This window comes from Erythranthe guttata, chromosome 9 (assembly GCF_056151865.1).
Source record: "Erythranthe guttata isolate IM_541 chromosome 9, IM_541, whole genome shotgun sequence".
In the NCBI taxonomy this organism is placed as follows: domain Eukaryota; kingdom Viridiplantae; phylum Streptophyta; class Magnoliopsida; order Lamiales; family Phrymaceae; genus Erythranthe; species Erythranthe guttata.
In genome coordinates, this window is record NC_142541.1 from 12,649,930 (window position 1) to 12,666,537 (window position 16,608).

Here is a 16,608-nt window from a genome sequence, read left to right on the forward strand (position 1 = left end):
ATAACAAATTTTTAAATATTTTTTTTTTTGATTTCCTAATTAATTATACGATGCAACGATCAATTGCAAATCGATTGTTGATAATAGTATTTATTTTGGACATATTGGAAAAAAAAAGGGGTAAATTACAACCACCCCTGCGATATGGTCAATTTACGGAAAAACCCTTCTTGTTTTGATAATTACATCTACCTCTAAACTATGATTTTTTCTTACATATCCACTTTTATGGTGTCAAATTCAACAGTCATCTAAATTTCGTGGAATGCGCTCTAGTTTGTACTCGTTTTGTGTAAAAAAAAAGTTTCTGGTGCACCACAATATGTTATATACAAGCTAAAAAACACATATTATGATCATCTTGCTTCAAAGTTTGAATGAGATAAAACGTGTACAAAAGTGATAATATTCCATATAATTTCGAAAATTCCACTAAATTTGAAACCGCAAGTGTGAGCGTGTAAGAATATTTATAGTTGAGGGGTTGTTGTAATTACCCAAATATGAGGGGAATTTTCCTAATTTGACAAATCCTCAGGGGTGGATGTAATTTACACTTGTTACTTTTACGACATAAATTAATCCTTTTACTTACACGTGCCATCAAATTAAACTCACACGTGGCACCAATGGGCCTCATATCATTGACGCTTTTATACTCGTTCTGACTTGTCAATCAATATCGGGCAACGCTTCCTTATTCACTCCTGCATCACCAGCTGGTACCTCGCGAATCACGCAGCTTGTACTTTCATGGCGTCGCCTGAGCTCCCGCTCGTCGGAGACTCCGATTCGGAGCTCGACCGATCCTTAACCACTCTGGAAAACTTCCTCGGCATCCTAGGGTTCTGCCACTACACTTTCCTCCGTGGCACGCTCTCCTGGCTCGCCTTCCTCGTACTCGCCGTCGCCGTGCCTCTCTCCGTGCACGAGTTCTCGAGGTGCGCCGCCGGCTGCGAGCGGTTCGAAATCGACACCTTCGAGCTCGAAATCCTCGTTTCCCGGGCGGTGGTCGCCGCCGTCTCTCTCCTCTGCGTGTCCCGGAATCTCCGCCGCTACGGCGTCCGGCAGGCGCTCTTCGTCGATCGCCGCCACGGCCACACCACGCAGTTCTGCACACAGTACATTCGGAAATTTCGTGTAAGAATTTGAATATATGCATAAAATTTATTTACTTATTTTTTGTGCCCAATCAGTTTTTAATTAGTGGTCAGATGATGAATTAAATATACATAAGAACCTCGAATAAATTAATACTCGATAAATTAATAATCTCGATTAAATAATAATTAATCTCGGGTCCCGACTCGGTGAAAACGTGTTAAATTACTAACTCGATAATTTAATAATTTGCTAAATTAATAGAATTTCCCTAGTCCCGACTGTAGAAGTTTAACTATATCGAGCAAGTCCTTGTTAGGGGAACACAAACAATTTGCTGTCTGAATTTGTATTGGAAAATGTTGGATTATTAATTCACATATCCAAATGTTTTTTTTATCCAGACATTTTACTGCTTGTTAGCTTCATGGTTCGGAATTTGCTTTCTATTGAAAGCGGCACGCGAGGCTGCTCGTTTGATTTACCTACATCACGACGGTTCGTGGTGGTTATCGGTTGTTTTGTTATTTATTTGTCTCTTTTCATGGTCGTATACAACGCTCGTGTTTCTGTCTGGATGTGCTTTATTCCATTTGGTCGGAAATCTGCAAATAATACACTTCGAAAACTACGGGAAAGTTCTTGAAATAGATTCCGATGTTTCGGTTTACATTGAGGAGCACATGGCTCTAGCCTACGCTTTATCGAAAATAAGCCACAGGTTCCGGATCTTTCTTCTCCTCGAGTTCTTGGTTATTACAGCTAGTCAGTTTGTTACATTATTACAGACAACAGAGAATCAAGGTGTCATCAATTTGATCAACGGAGGTGATTTTGCAGTAAGTCGATCTCCTAATATTAGAGTTTATTGCAATTAGTACACGTGTGGTATATCGAATGGTTACAAAATTACCTCATATCATTTTATTGGCAAAAAAACCCCTTATGATTTTTTTTAGTAAATAGTGCCCTTATTTAGGGGGTTCCCGATAAAATAACATGGGGTAGTTTTGTAATAATTCGATACTTCACTGGGGTACTAATTGCAATTAACCCCCCATCAAATATCGTATTGAATTAAGCAAGAAGTTATGATTAGTTGGTTGACCGGTTAATTTACTACCGTATTAATGCAGGTGCTCTCGATTGTTCAGTTAGTTGGAATAGTTCTGTGCTTAAATGCGGCAGCAAAGATTTCGCATAGAGCACAGAGTCTCGGTTCAATTGCTAGCAGATGGCATGCATTGGTTACTTGCAATTCAAGTAACGTTTCAGCGTCCGAAATTCTACAAAACGGTGGTAATGAAGAAACCTTGTCTGTAAATTATTCCGAACCCGATTTGGAATCTGCTGATTACATTCCCTTGCCCACAAACGGACAACCGATTTCTTCTACTTCCTCGTACGAGAGGAGGCAGGCCTTTGGTACGAATATTTATATCATAAGTATTTTTTAATCTGCGTATATATTAAATGTTTCTCACTTTTATTTTATTTTGTTTTGCAGTTACGTATGTGCAGTCGAATACTGGTGGATTCACAATATTCGGATGGATAGTCGACCGGATGCTGATTAATACGATATTCTTCATAGAGCTATCGCTGGTTTTCTTTGTGCTCGGGAAAACCATTACAGTCACTGTCCGGTAACACGAGCAAGAAGCTGGAATTAACGCATAGGTACGTTTTTTTCGTCGTCTAATTTTCGCACAGCTTCTCGCTCCGTAAAAGACCCGATTGCCCCTTTTCAATTGGTTCTCGGGAAATAGTTACTAACATGTCAAAAGTTGATAGTGAAACTTTTTTTGCAATATGTTTGTTTGAAACTATATAAAAAGAATTTGTATGTATATAAAAACTTATATATAATATTTATAAATATAACTGTATCTCTATTTTTGGGATATATGCCGTTTCCCATGTCTGTTTTCAGTCGAACAAATAACATAAAAGTTTCTATATAATATTGAAAAATATTTAACTAGAAGATCAGAAATTTAATATATTGAATGTACTATAGCCTAATAAAACATTGGTAAAAACCTAATTATTTATTGAAAACATAGATCAACTGATCAATTTTAAAACTTCAAATAGAAAATAGCATAAAGAAAATAAAATAAAAATATGCAACAGAAGTTTTTTGAATGAAAAAATCAAAATAGTCCAAAAATTCTTATGATACAACACTATTCAAATAGTAATTAAGAAACCCTAATAATAACGATCGATCGACGACTGCGCCTGTTGATGGATTACTGCTTGAACCAAGGGTGATTAAGAGCATCTTTTGCAGTAATTCTGTCCTTTGGATCGTACGCCAACATCTTCAAAACCAGATCAATTCCACATTCCGTAATTTTCGGAGCTCCCGTAAAAATATACGCAACATCAAACCTTATCCCCAGTTCGTAACTCGCCGGCCGGCCCGGTGTATGAAGAAACTCGTTAATTTTCCAGAGCTGATCGATTTCGGTAACCCCTTTGAAAAGAGCGTCCTTGATAATAAGTTCCGCCATAATACATCCCACCGACCACATATCGACCGCAGACGAATAATTACCCGAACCGATAAGCAATTCCGGTGCTTTGTACCATCGACTTCCCACACCTTCACTAGTGTAAATTCCTTCTCTACTTCTTCTTCGCGACAAACCGAAATCGCAGATCTTCACTTGCAACCGTTCTTTAATTAGAATATTCGACGGCTTCAAATCCCGATGCATCAGCCCATTCTCATGCAGAAACCGAACCCCCTCCAATATCCGCTTCATCAAGAATTGAACTTGCCATACGCACGTGATCCTGTAATTATCCGCGATGTATGCTTTGAGATCTTTCTGCACGTACTCCATCACGACGAAGACACAGTTGTTTCGATCAACAAAGACGCCTTTGAACTCGACTATGGAGGGGTGCGGAGGGAGCGATTTGAGGATGTCGATCTCCCTCAACGTTGAGTTACTGAGCCCTAGAAACTCGTGCTTCATCGCCACGACTTCTTGAGTTTTCTTGTCGAGAGCCTCGTAAACCCTGCCGTAAGAACCTGTGCTGATCACGCCGAGTAACTCGTACCGGTCGAAATCCGTGTCGTCGTTCGAACCGAAGTAAGCGTTGACTGCTTGTCGAACAGAGTAATTGTTCCCGGCTGCTTGGAGAACCGCCATTGATGATATAATTGCATGCAGATCGATTTCTTGTAATTCTTTAATTCTTTTTTTAATTTCTGATTTAATTTTGGTAAATTGTTAATTAAAAAGGGTTAGTTATGAGGGGGGTTAGGCTTCTTAAATATAATGCCGTAAAGAGTTCTAATTCACCAGGACTCAAGCTGATTGGGCATCCGAGAATCTTTTATTTATTTATTTTATTTATTTATATTTATATTATCAGAAAATAGGTCTCCACATATAAAAGGAAAACCGTAAATAAAAGGAAAACAATGTCTACGGTAATCTATTTTTTTTAATTTACAATTAATGAAATTGCTCTTTTCTATTGAAATAACAAGATTATTTTAGGCAAAGTTTTCTATGTTCCCACACATAAGTCTCTTTTGTTTTCACCCGATGTAGTATAAAATAAAGTTATAAATCCTAATAGTGATCTTGCGCCATTGAAATATTATTTATTAGTTTGCAAAGCTCTCGTTTCTTTTCAAATTTAATTAACTGTCCATTTTTTTAGGCGGGTATGTGATATTTGTTGCAGATAAATAATGAAGAAGATGAGACAATAATATCGATTGAAAATGTCTCTCAATAAGTTACCCATAATGTAAAGGTATTATTGTTCTAATAACTCGATATGATCAAGCTAAAGATACTATATATTAGTACATTATTGTAAAATGAGTGCATATATAAATATTTTTGTTCATGAAAAATATGTAATATTCAATCCCACTTCTCAGAATTGTGATATTTGAAGGGTATCCTATTTGGTTGTCCCTGAGGGACACCTGGTGGTGTTTGAGAAATGTTTAATTATAGCTATTATTTCGTAATTTTTTTGTATAAGGAATGTAAGGAAGATACACTCGACTCCAAGAAAGTGAAGAGCAAAATAGTGGTATGTTTAAGGGGGAACAAGCGAGAGTCATGAATTGCAGGAGGCTCTTCGTGCGGGTGCAACGGCAATCCCCATGGACCAATTACAATGTCGTGCCCACATGTTTCTCTTTATGAAAAAATAGTTAGAACAAGAGATTTGTATTCTTAATTTTTGTTTGAAGACCAAAGCATGTGAAGACGGAGCTTTTTTTTCTTTTCTTTTTTGCTCTTTACTATCGATAGAATTTAAATTTAAACAGTTCCAATTTTAAAAACTCAATATTATGATTTAAATTAAAAATATATTTTGCAATAATTTTATTCCACTCTCGTGCATTGCAAGGGTTAAGTTACTAGTTTTAGTTATATTTCTCATTTTATAAAAAAATACATTAAGCTTTTCATTTTATAGAACAATTATTTTTAAATTAAAACAATAATTTTTGACATGATAGGGGTAATTTAGTCTTTTCCAGTTTTCTATTCAAGGGGATATGTGCTAATTTCATACCATAAGGGGGTTATGTGCAAAATTTCAAAACCACAAGGGGGTTATGTGCCTAATTTCATACCATAAGGGGTCATGTGCAAATTGTCAAAACCACAAGGGGGTTATGTGCCTAAATTCATACCATAAGGGGGTCATGTGCAAAATATCCAAACCACAAGAGGGTTAAGTGCTATTTACCCTTTTTTTTTTTGGTTCTTTCTTGTCTCAATGAAACAGTTTTCCAGTTTATTTGTTATTCCGCTTTATTCGTCAAGGAAAAATTAGCAAGACCTCCTTCATTTGAAAAAAAAAAATCATTTGAGGTAGAACCTGTTCAAATAAATAGTTTGAAAAAACCCATTTCCCTTAAAAACAACTCTCCTCACAAATTTAAATTGTCCATTTTCAAAACCTTAATTTTATTTTTCATTTCTCTTTTTTCCGTTGCTTTCTTCTCGATCTCTTCTCTGCGTTTTTCACCTTTCTCCGGTAACACATATTTTAGTCGAATTCCGATGGGTTGCGCCACCTCCAAGATCGACGACTTACCCGTCGTCGCTCTATGCCGCGACCATTGCTCTTTTCATGCATGTTAATCGACTACGTTCAATAGTCAATTAAGGTCTCCTCGACTATGTATTCAAGAGAGAGGAAGAAAGAGTGGTATTTGCTGATTCTACCCCTACTAAAACATGTGTGAATTGCCGCGCACAATTAATTCCGGCGAGGATTTGGACAAAAAATGGCCAATTTCGTGATTGGTGCTCCAAATCATAGTAGTTAAACTCGCGAGATACTGCGATATTTATCGCGAGACGGTACGGTTCCAATCAAAACGATAGAACTCATAATATGTATCGGCTATGCATAAATACCGTTAAATATCGCGAGATATCATATCGTATCGCCATATCACGATACAATACGATATTTACGATATGAGTCAAAATATTAAAAACAAAAAAAATTAAAAAATTAAAAATAAAGAAGGAAACGAAATATTCACATTATCATGGCCTAAAAACGAATTTCAATATTATTTAATGTTTTTCATACATATATTAGATACACAAAATTTACACGCCAAGTTTGACATTGATAAGAGAAAATAGGAAAAATGCAAAGTTGAAGTTGATGAAGTTGAAGAGATTGATAAACATGAGGATGAAGACACTCGTTTGAAATTGGTGGATAAAAAAAACTTTAAGTGACATTGATTTTGAAGATTATGAGTGACAGATTATTTTTTTAACAAATTAGTGATCAAAATTTGAACTTTGTTGATGTTATTTTTATGAGCAGTCATGACTATTGTGACTTTGTCCTTTTTATGATCTATTTTATGATAGATTAGTTTTTTTTAAGAAATTAGGAATTAGTGGTTTGACTTTAAATTATAAACTTTTACATTTTTATAGTATTTTTATAATATATATATATATATATATATATATATATATATATATATATATATATATATATATATATATATATATATATATATATATATATATATATATATATATATATATATATTGTATTATTTTTAATAGTTGGTTAAATATCTTACGATAACGATAATATACGATATACGGAAGAAAACGATACGCCGATATTTTCCGATTCGATAACTATGCTCCAAATAACAGAGTCTAGGGGGCATCATGCAGTTTGTTTTAGTTTAGGGGGTAACATGTAAAACACATCAAAGTTTGGGGGCAAAATGTCATAATACTTTAATTATTATTATTATTAATTGTTATCATCAAATGATGTTAATACTTTAATTATATTAATTTTTCAATATATATATAAAAGTCTAAAGAAATTTTAATACTTTAAAGTTGTTTGGGTTATTTGAATTTTTATTAACAATATGTGATGTATAGTTTACTTGTAAATGTAATAGTAGTTTGTCAGTATTGTAGAATGCAAGTTATTTCTCATTTACTTTTAATGAAACAATGCATGTTATTAATAAATAAAACATAAATGAATAAAAATACTTCCTTTAAAAATTGTCTATATAAATCTGGAGAATGGGGTTGGTAACAGCTGTTTAATTAGTGGCGCAAGTGAATTAGTTAAGTTTGCCCAGAGTTTCGTCCCACATTGGAAAAATACGAAATAAAGAACATATATTTATACAGCTAACGCAGCACTTATCATCACGACCTTACTTGAACAGGATCTGTTCTATAGGCTCGTACATTTGTATCCTTGATTTCTAAGGAGACAGGAAACTAAGTCTGGTGGATGAACCATGGCTGCTCGACCAGAGCGTGATTAACAGATTCACTGGCTCAGGCCAGCTGACTCAGTAGAGGATCGTTCTTGGTTAGCTTCGGCTGGCTGGGGTGGTCGAGCAGCTGTCTGACAGACTCTAAACCTTTTTTTTTTTTTTTTTTTAATTATTATTTCCATTTTATCTTTAAAACACAAAAACAATTAACTAATTTGATACATAACATTTAGTTAATTATTTACTTCAATAAAAAGAGTTTTTTTGTTGTTTATTAAATATTATTTTGTATTTTCTTTTTTTTGAAAAAAATGTGTATGAGGAGTATTTTTATTTTCTTCACTTTTTAGTTTCGAAAAGGATAAATACATATAAATTAATTGATTTGGCATTTAGTATTCTAAAAAAATACCACCGAAAATATTAATTTATTATCATTAGTTTTAAAAATTCATTGGGGAGTCATTTTGCATAATTTATTATGTTCAAAGGTACAAAGTGCTATTAATTTTTTTGAAGGATGCAAAGTGTCAAAAACCTATATTTCAAGAATGTAAAATGGAATTTAAATCGAATGTTATTATCCTCTATAAGGTGACTAATTTAGTTTTATAAAGTGGTGACAATAGGTGTTCTTCAATATTAGGGTGTCACTCTTCCATTTAATTTAATTTGAGGACGAAAAATATAATTTTCCCTATCTTTTATATTTTGAGTGATAAATGTCATCATCGATTTTGAGTGTATCTTGTATCCGTATCATGAAAACTTAAATATATAAAACATTTAATTTTTAACTTACTTGGACGGGCTTAGGTTGGGTTGATCCATAATAAGCTTAAACTGGACTCATAAATTAATCGAATTTAATAAAATAAATCAAGACTCACTAAATTAATGGCAATTTTGTAACAAATTCTGTTTTTTTTTTTTTTTTTCTTTATGATTTTCTATTTTTTGTTTCTTTCTTATCTCAATGAAATAGTTTTCCGCTTTATTTGTTAATGACATCTTTGAAATTGTTACTATTATTAGCGTGGAGAATTGTTGAGCTGACAGACTAGAGAACAAGGAAGGGGAATGTCTAACCGAATATCTAATAGAAAGAATCCAAGTGAAAAGAATTGATATGGTCGATCTTTTAATTAAGTACCGTTTTTATTGAGTTTTTTTTTTTTTTTTTTAATAATTCCACCTATTAAATTATCGAGTTTATTGTGTATCTCAATCTAGCTAGTTATCTCACTTTATTTATCAACAAACAATAATTTTAATTGTGTAAGCATGATATTTCATCGATTAAATGAAATCAATTGGGCCTTTTGGGGTTTTTTAATTTTTATTGGATACCCCCCTCCTTATTTCCAAATAAGATTGTATAAATAATAAATAATAAATAATAAATAGTAGTCGTTGGTTATGAGAAATTTCTATGTATACAAATATTTTGATCCGCCGTGTTTTAAAATTAACCCTACCTTGTGCACAAAGTAACTTAACTAAATAAATACCACCCCTCATTGCTTCAGAAACTAAATAAATCATACAGTAAAAAAAAATATCGAGAGAGAGAAAACAAAAATAAAAAGAATTCATAGACAAGCTGCCATGGGCGCCGCCACAGAGGATTCCTGCAGCAAGAAGAATGGTTATTTTCATCTATACGGGTCGTCTTTTTACGGGGCGGTTATGAGAAAACGGGTTTCCAAGAATTCCTTCAACAAGAAGATTAATAATAATAATGGTATTTATTCTCTCAACGGTGTTCGGACAAAACGTGGTTGCAAACATAGAGGCATTATTAGTACTACTATCAAGAAACGTGATGACGTCATCAGTTTTCAGACAGGCGAATTCAAAAAGATCACAAGGGAAGAAGATGATGATATGATGATGATGAATGTTGTCAAAGAATCAAGTAGTGGTCAATATAATGTTGTACCTGCAGTTGACCAAGTCAACCATCTGAGGTTTTGGACAAAGCCGCGTTGCAGGGTATTATTACCCACGGAGAAGTTCAGATTCACCATTGATATGGATCAAGATTTGTCTGACTCTGACCTCTACTTTGGAGATAATGAGGATCAAGATTCTAATTGGTAGATGCTGACTTTTTTTTTTTTTTTTTGCTTTCGATTTTATTATTAATGATGCAAATATTGTAATATATAGATCGGCAATTGTTGTGTGGAACTCCAAATATATAAATGAGTATTTTCTTTTAGCAAATTGAATTCATCTCTTTTTATATTGTCAATATTTATGTTTATGTTCTATCGATTTTTACTCTGCTTTTTCTTCTTCTGAGTTGTAGTACAATAGCTTACGAACATTAATTAAAGTGTAGATTACACTTCTTAGGGAAGGTCAAATTACGAAGAAAAAAATACTAATACTCATGTTTGGGTAATTACAAATTTAGTGGAATTTTCTAAATTGTGTGAATATTATGAAACAAGATGTGTCTATTCGTTTGTAAATATACATAAAGGGACGTAAGAATATTCATAGTTGAGGGATTATTGCAATTATCTAAACATGAGGGGAATTCTCATAATTTGACATTAGATGTGGGCGTATTTTATTCGTGAATTATAAATTGTATAGTTTGTAAGAATAAAATACAACGTAAAATCGTCATTGAAACATATGTTATACAAGACCTAGACAAAAGCATCATTTGGTATACAAAAAATCTGTACTTTTTTTATTGGATCAAATTTGAACATATGATTCAATGAAGCTTTAGGAAGAAAATAAAAAGAAAAAGAAAAATAGGATTGACATCTACTAATGTGTTCTGCATATCTTTAGTGAGGGGTTAGTTCATGTAATTCTTTTATTTTTGTCAATAAATTATTAATTATTAATTATTTTAAAACCTGAAATATTCATCACAAAAAATTGATAGTAATAAATCAAGGTTCTGCATTACCAAAGATAACAGAGTAATAAATTAGTTGATAACATAATGTCAAAACCCTAAAAACGAAATGAAACGATAACAAAAACATAATCATAGAAGAACTTCGTTGCAAAAATCTCGACTGCGTAGCCGATGAACAAACCAGGTGCTCTCTGCAAGAAAAAAAGAACAAAAAAGGCCACCAATAAGAAACGTAAAAACAGTCGATGCAAATCGAAAGTCGAACGAAACAAAAGTTTTGAACTAGGCTAAAACTTACATATCTTGTTGAAGGCTGCAATGTCACAACTCTGGACATATTCGTTTATGGGTTCAACTGTGAGAACCTCTTCGATCAGAGTATCAACAGATACCAAATCATCGATGATGGTCATCATAATTTGCAGCTTCTTGATTCCATATCCAACCGGGACAAGTTTGGCTGCAATTAACAAAAAAAATCACGATTAAAGCTCAATAATACAATAATTTGCTTGTCGACAAACAACAGAAAATTAAATTTGAATAACGGTGACAAGGGATAAATACGTACATGCACCCCAAAATAGACCTTCCATCTCGACTGCTCTAACAATTTCTTCGAGCTTCTTCATGTCAGTCTCGTCATCCCATGGTTTTATGTCCAACAGAACTGATGACTTTCCAGCTGTAATTACAAATATAATGCAAATTATTACAACAAAATTAAAACCAAGTTTTAGGTATGTATATCTCGATATTAGTTACACGTATAAATATATTAAAGGACTTACACTCTTTCTTCTTTCCTGATGCCTTTGCGGCAGCTGCACGTGCTTCTGAGGCCGCCTTCTCTTCCTCAGTCTCCTCACCAAACAAATCCACATCACTATCATCATCTTCATCCTCAGCAACTGAGGCCTGAAAGTTAAATTTTCGATCCAACGATAGCATTATGAATACAGTGGTCCAAGTTTAGATATTCATTCTAGAAAAAACGTAAAAGGAGTACAAGTTGACAAAATTCCAGATATCAAAAACTTCTGATTTCTTGCCTTAGTGTCTGCAACTGGTGGAGTGGCAATAGCCTCGGAAACTGGAGCGGAGCCCTCAATGGTCACACCAGATCCTTCGCCGGAAACTCCACTGCAAAAAAGCGGAATAAAAATTAAGTAATCAATACATCACAATCGGGAAATTTAGGCGAGACAAAAAGAACATTTGAAAATGGGATAATGTAATAAATGTTAGGAAAGGACATACGAAATCCTCAACAAGGCCTCGATATGGTTGTACCATCGCGACACATTCACGTAGTCAGACGATGGAGCCTTTGGGAGTGCAGCAAGCACGGTGAGATCATCCTTCGAAGCTAGATAGCTGAGAAAAGACATACGATACATTAGTATAACATATAAATTACACGACTTCTCTCAACCTATAACCCGCATCGAAAAAAGACAATACAAGCACATTATCAGCCAATTAGAATTTGGATTTTGTATCTATTAACGATGAAGTACCTTCAACCACTGAATTTCCAATAAAACATAACAGCTGTAAGAACCGAACCAACGATGAAAACGGCAGAAAATTATCATTAGTCTACTGAGCGTAGACCAATCAAATTGAAGTGACTGCACAATCATTTAAATATAAGGTTTCGATTGTCAAAATCAATTTCTCTAATTAATTGCAAATAGACACTAAAAAACCCCCCCTTTTTTTTTGCGAACATGCAAAAAAATCAAATCTTGCACAAAATAACAGGTTTAAAAGAACAAATCACTGCATAAAACAGCATAGAAACGTCAGATTCTTAAATTAGAAACTTAGATCCAATAGAAATACATCAATTGGGGCAGAATTAAACATACCCAGATATGTAACTGCGGGACAAAAGGTAGTCATCGAGCTTCTTCAGGCCAGCAGCTGAGCCGAGATCGTGAAAAGCGACAGCCATTGCTCAGAGATAACCGAATTCAAAAGCTGATCTGTCCGATTTATGCCTTCAATTAAACAATTACAAAAAATAAGATCCAAAATCTAAAAGAGAAACCCACAATCTCGTGCAGAACCACGGAAAAAATATATATTCAGAGATATACGTATATGCGTATGCAATAAAACATGTAGAGAGAAAAGAGAGAGAGAGAGAGAGAGATGAAGATGAAAACTCACAGAGAGCGGCGGCCGGTTGTACAATTGGAGTGGGGGAGGAGAAGTGGCAGACTGACTAGGGTTTTATTTGCGAGTTGCGAGTGTTGGAAAGTTGCTACTTATTTCTATTTAGGCCCTTCACTTTTTGTGTTCACTGATATTTACCCCCCTAAGTTTTCAGAATTAATCCAAGGCTAAAAATCATTTTGCACCCCAAAATATAACAATAGTAGGAATATGCACCCTCACAAATAAAAAAAGACAATGTGCACCCTCAAATTAAGATTAATTTAACAAATTGCACCCTATAATTAAAAATTAACGTTTTCGCATTTTTTACGACAAAATTCAGATTAGCAACGAAGGGTATATCAGCCATTTCAAATTTAATTTCAGTCACGTGCTGGACACATGAATTTGAAAGGGATAAGAGTGTCATTGACTTAAAACCTATTTTACAATGTTTTCTTCTCTTAGTATTTTTGTACCCAAGCGGCCAAGCCACCAGACTACGGAAGATCATTCCTTCACAGTAAAAGATTAAAGATTAAGGTAAATAAATTTCATCCAACTCATTTTCTTCTCCTAATTGTTTCTGAAATGATATTGAACCAGAACTATTATAATATATTTTGTGTTGTAGTATTCTAACAACAATGACAGAACAATTGCAAAACAGAGATGATCCGAGTGAACCGATGTGTGCCCAATCCCCAAACTACGGTGAGATGATAGTGCCAATTATATATCTAAATGCAAACCTTTCTACATACGCCTATATGTATATGAATATATTTAATAGTTATTATTTTGATTTATTTATCATTGGGTGGTGGATTATATTGCAGTAAGTTAAAGAAATACTTGTATATTATTTACACACAAGTTACAGAGGGTAAAAGTCATATTATCAATTATCAATGAAACAGTTGGGTATTGATCAAATCATATGATTTTTAAGTAGATTTATTTATTATTTTCGCATTTGTCTTTGTCCACAAGGATTTGTTTATAATTTGTCTACATCTTCTCATGGATACATAATAGGCATATTAAAGATATTGTAGTGGGAATCTAATGGAGCACGCATACAGTCTGAGTATATGAATGATAAATAATTGTAATGCAATGAAACTAGTGACTATTTTTTCGACTATTAATGGATCCTAATTTTTTATTGACAGAAGAACGACACGTGCTTCAGGCTGGGGAAATTAAATTTGAAATGGCTGATATACCCTTAGTTGCTAATCTGGATTTTATCGTAAAAAATGTGAAAAGTTAATTTTTAACTGTAGGGTGCAATTTGTTAAATTAATCTTAATTTGAGGGTGCACATTGTCTTTTTTCATTTGTGAGGGTGCATATTGCTACTATTGTTATATTTTGGGGTGCAAAATGATTTTTAGCCTTAATCCAATGAACTTTTTCCATATATTTATTTTTTAATTTGCTTAAGATTTAGGGAGAAGTACCAAAAGGTCCTTTATTACAAGCTCTTGCATTAAAAAAATATAAAAAATCATTAAAATATATATATATATATATATATATATATATATATATATATATATATATATATATATATATATATATATATATATATATTATTTATAAAATTTAAAAATATCCATACTTATTAATTGTCCAAGCATCAATTTTAATTCAACGCCATTAAAATCTTTCTTAGACCTCGTTTGATTCAGGGTCGGTTTTGACTATAGGCGAAAGATGCAGTCGCCTCGGGCCCTCGAATTTTAGAAAAAATTAGGGGCCCCCAATAATATTTTATACTCTTTATATAATAGGGGCCCCATAAAAAAATTTACTTATTATTGCATTTGATGTGAATGGAATGTCTTATATCAATTGTAATTAAATATACATTGGATTCTTCTATCAATCTATTTCAAGATTTTAAACTTTGTTTTTCAACAATATTTGCATTTTCTTAATATATTCTACGTTGTCTAACTCTAATTTCAAAGTGTTTCGGCAAAGTGAAATATACCAATTTTTTTTTTTTTTTAAATTACATATATTTAGTTGTTCAATGATATTTTTATGAATATTTTCAAAAAAAGTTTGAGGTTCTGTAAACTTCCAGTTTACTTTAACTTCTAAAAATCTTAGCTGCTAATCAAAAAAATTTGTCCACTCGTGCTCCAATGAATTAATGTGTACATTATATAATACAAAACATGGTCTACTTTTACAAATTCTTAAAACTCGCCTACGACCCTCATTTTCTCAGAAACGGCCCAGTTCGATTACATATATAAGAATTAACTCACTTACATCGGATTAGACTACAGTTATGTTTGATGGCATAATATAATGTGATTAATGTTGAATGACAGGATAATACATGAATATGAATGTTAAAAAAGTTAAGTTTGCCTGAGGAGGGGAATGGCATGGTAAAAATCAGTGTTCTAAAAATCGGTCGAGGCGGCCGATTAATCGGTCTCCAAGGCGGAGGCGGTCCAAAACCTTTACGATTTTAGTGTAAATGTTTGAAAAATCGGTTTTTCGTCTGTGAGGCGGTTTTAGGCGGTCAAACCTTTAAGGCGGGTCAAACTCGGTGGCAAAAATCGGTTGAAAATCGGGTTTTTTCTTCTTCTTTTTATAATTCAAAATAAAAGTTGGATTTTAATAAAAGAAAATATGAGTTTATGCCTTATTTTGTTTATGTTAATTGTTATTGTTAAAGAACTAATGATGTATGCCAGAATGTTCAAGAATAAATTTAAATTAAAAAAATTGTATTTTTATTTATATTTTATAAGGATATTTATATATTATGATCTTATAATTATTAAACTTTTATTATATTATTAGGATATATACATGATGGAGATATAACTATGTTTAAATATCTTTTTATATATGTTTGGCGTATTTATAAATAATATTTAGAAATATATTATATTAAATTTTAAAAACCGATTTATTTCCGATTTATCATCGATTAATCACCGCCGCGCTGATTAATCGTGAGTCGGTGCCTGACCGACTCGGAACCGATTACCGCTTTCTACAACCTTGGTAAAAATAAGAGAGCACGGTATCAAACTCATACCGTATATTACATTCCAACATTTTACAGTAACTTTTCCAATTTGTGCTAAAAAAATCCAAATCCTTGTTCAAATACAACTTTCATTGTATTCAACATGTTAGCTTCTTGGTCGATAAAGGTCAGTGCATAACATGGATAGTAATGGGTACGGGTTTGTCGGGTCTTAGACCCGGAACAAACCCGTTTGGAGTGGTTCTGGTCAGATAATGAATTTTAGTTTCTAGAATCGGATGGTTATGGATCGGGTTACGGGTGTTGTCGGAATCACCCCAAAACTGACCCATACAAATAAATATACATAAATTTTCAATTTCATGTATCCGAATTTCAGATTCGATCGTGTCTATTCTCATTTATTTATATATCAGAATTTCAGATCCCATTGTGTTTATTCTCATTTAATCTTTTTTTTTTTATACCGCGAGCGGTATTGACTTTTGAACATTATTTGTCATAGAAGTTAAAAATATAATTAACTATAAGCTTATTACTTACTTTCTACCACTTGTAAAACATTGCATTTCAATTTTGATATTCTTTTGTTAAAATATACAAGTAAAATATTATGAAAGTTAAAAAATGTTAAACTTTTTGTTT

The 16,608-nt window shown here is 33.0% G+C and overlaps 3 protein-coding genes and 1 non-coding gene across 5 annotated transcripts; 2 read left to right on the forward strand and 2 right to left on the reverse strand.

Moving 5' to 3' along the window:
* The first annotated feature begins 690 nt into the window (after positions 1–690).
* Positions 691–3,021, forward strand: LOC105974144 (uncharacterized). The gene is made up of 4 exons (XM_012999215.2): positions 691–1,140; positions 1,506–1,940; positions 2,238–2,526; positions 2,609–3,021. Exons 1-4 carry the CDS (start codon positions 754–756, stop codon positions 2,749–2,751), a joined length of 1,254 nt encoding a protein of 417 aa, XP_012854669.2. The 5' UTR covers positions 691–753; the 3' UTR covers positions 2,752–3,021.
* Positions 3,022–3,356: 335 nt separating this feature from the next.
* On the reverse strand, positions 3,357–4,268 carry LOC105973999 (cyclin-dependent kinase G-1). Its single transcript, XM_012999042.2, has one exon. The coding sequence runs from the start codon at positions 4,266–4,268 to the stop codon at positions 3,357–3,359; it is 912 nt and encodes a 303-aa protein (XP_012854496.2).
* A 3,545-nt stretch (positions 4,269–7,813) lies between these two features.
* LOC148768127 (small nucleolar RNA U3) lies at positions 7,814–8,026 on the forward strand. Its single transcript, XR_016033697.1, has one exon. It is a non-coding gene; the product is annotated as a small nucleolar RNA U3 (small nucleolar RNA).
* A 2,770-nt stretch (positions 8,027–10,796) lies between these two features.
* LOC105974096 (elongation factor 1-delta) lies at positions 10,797–13,121 on the reverse strand. 2 transcript variants are annotated; one of them, XM_012999156.2, is made up of 8 exons: positions 12,951–13,121; positions 12,647–12,778; positions 12,033–12,149; positions 11,825–11,915; positions 11,564–11,690; positions 11,344–11,457; positions 11,071–11,232; positions 10,797–10,963 (listed from the first exon to the last, which is right to left on the reverse strand). In XM_012999156.2, coding segments are annotated over exons 2-8 (699 nt in total). In that variant the 5' UTR covers positions 12,733–12,778; positions 12,951–13,121; the 3' UTR covers positions 10,797–10,961. The 2 variants fall into 2 exon arrangements, with proteins under 2 accessions (XP_012854610.1, XP_088679045.1); XM_088822919.1 differs by lacking the exon at positions 10,797–10,963 and having other exon boundaries at positions 11,060–11,232; positions 12,951–13,046.
* Positions 13,122–16,608: the final 3,487 nt, after the last annotated feature.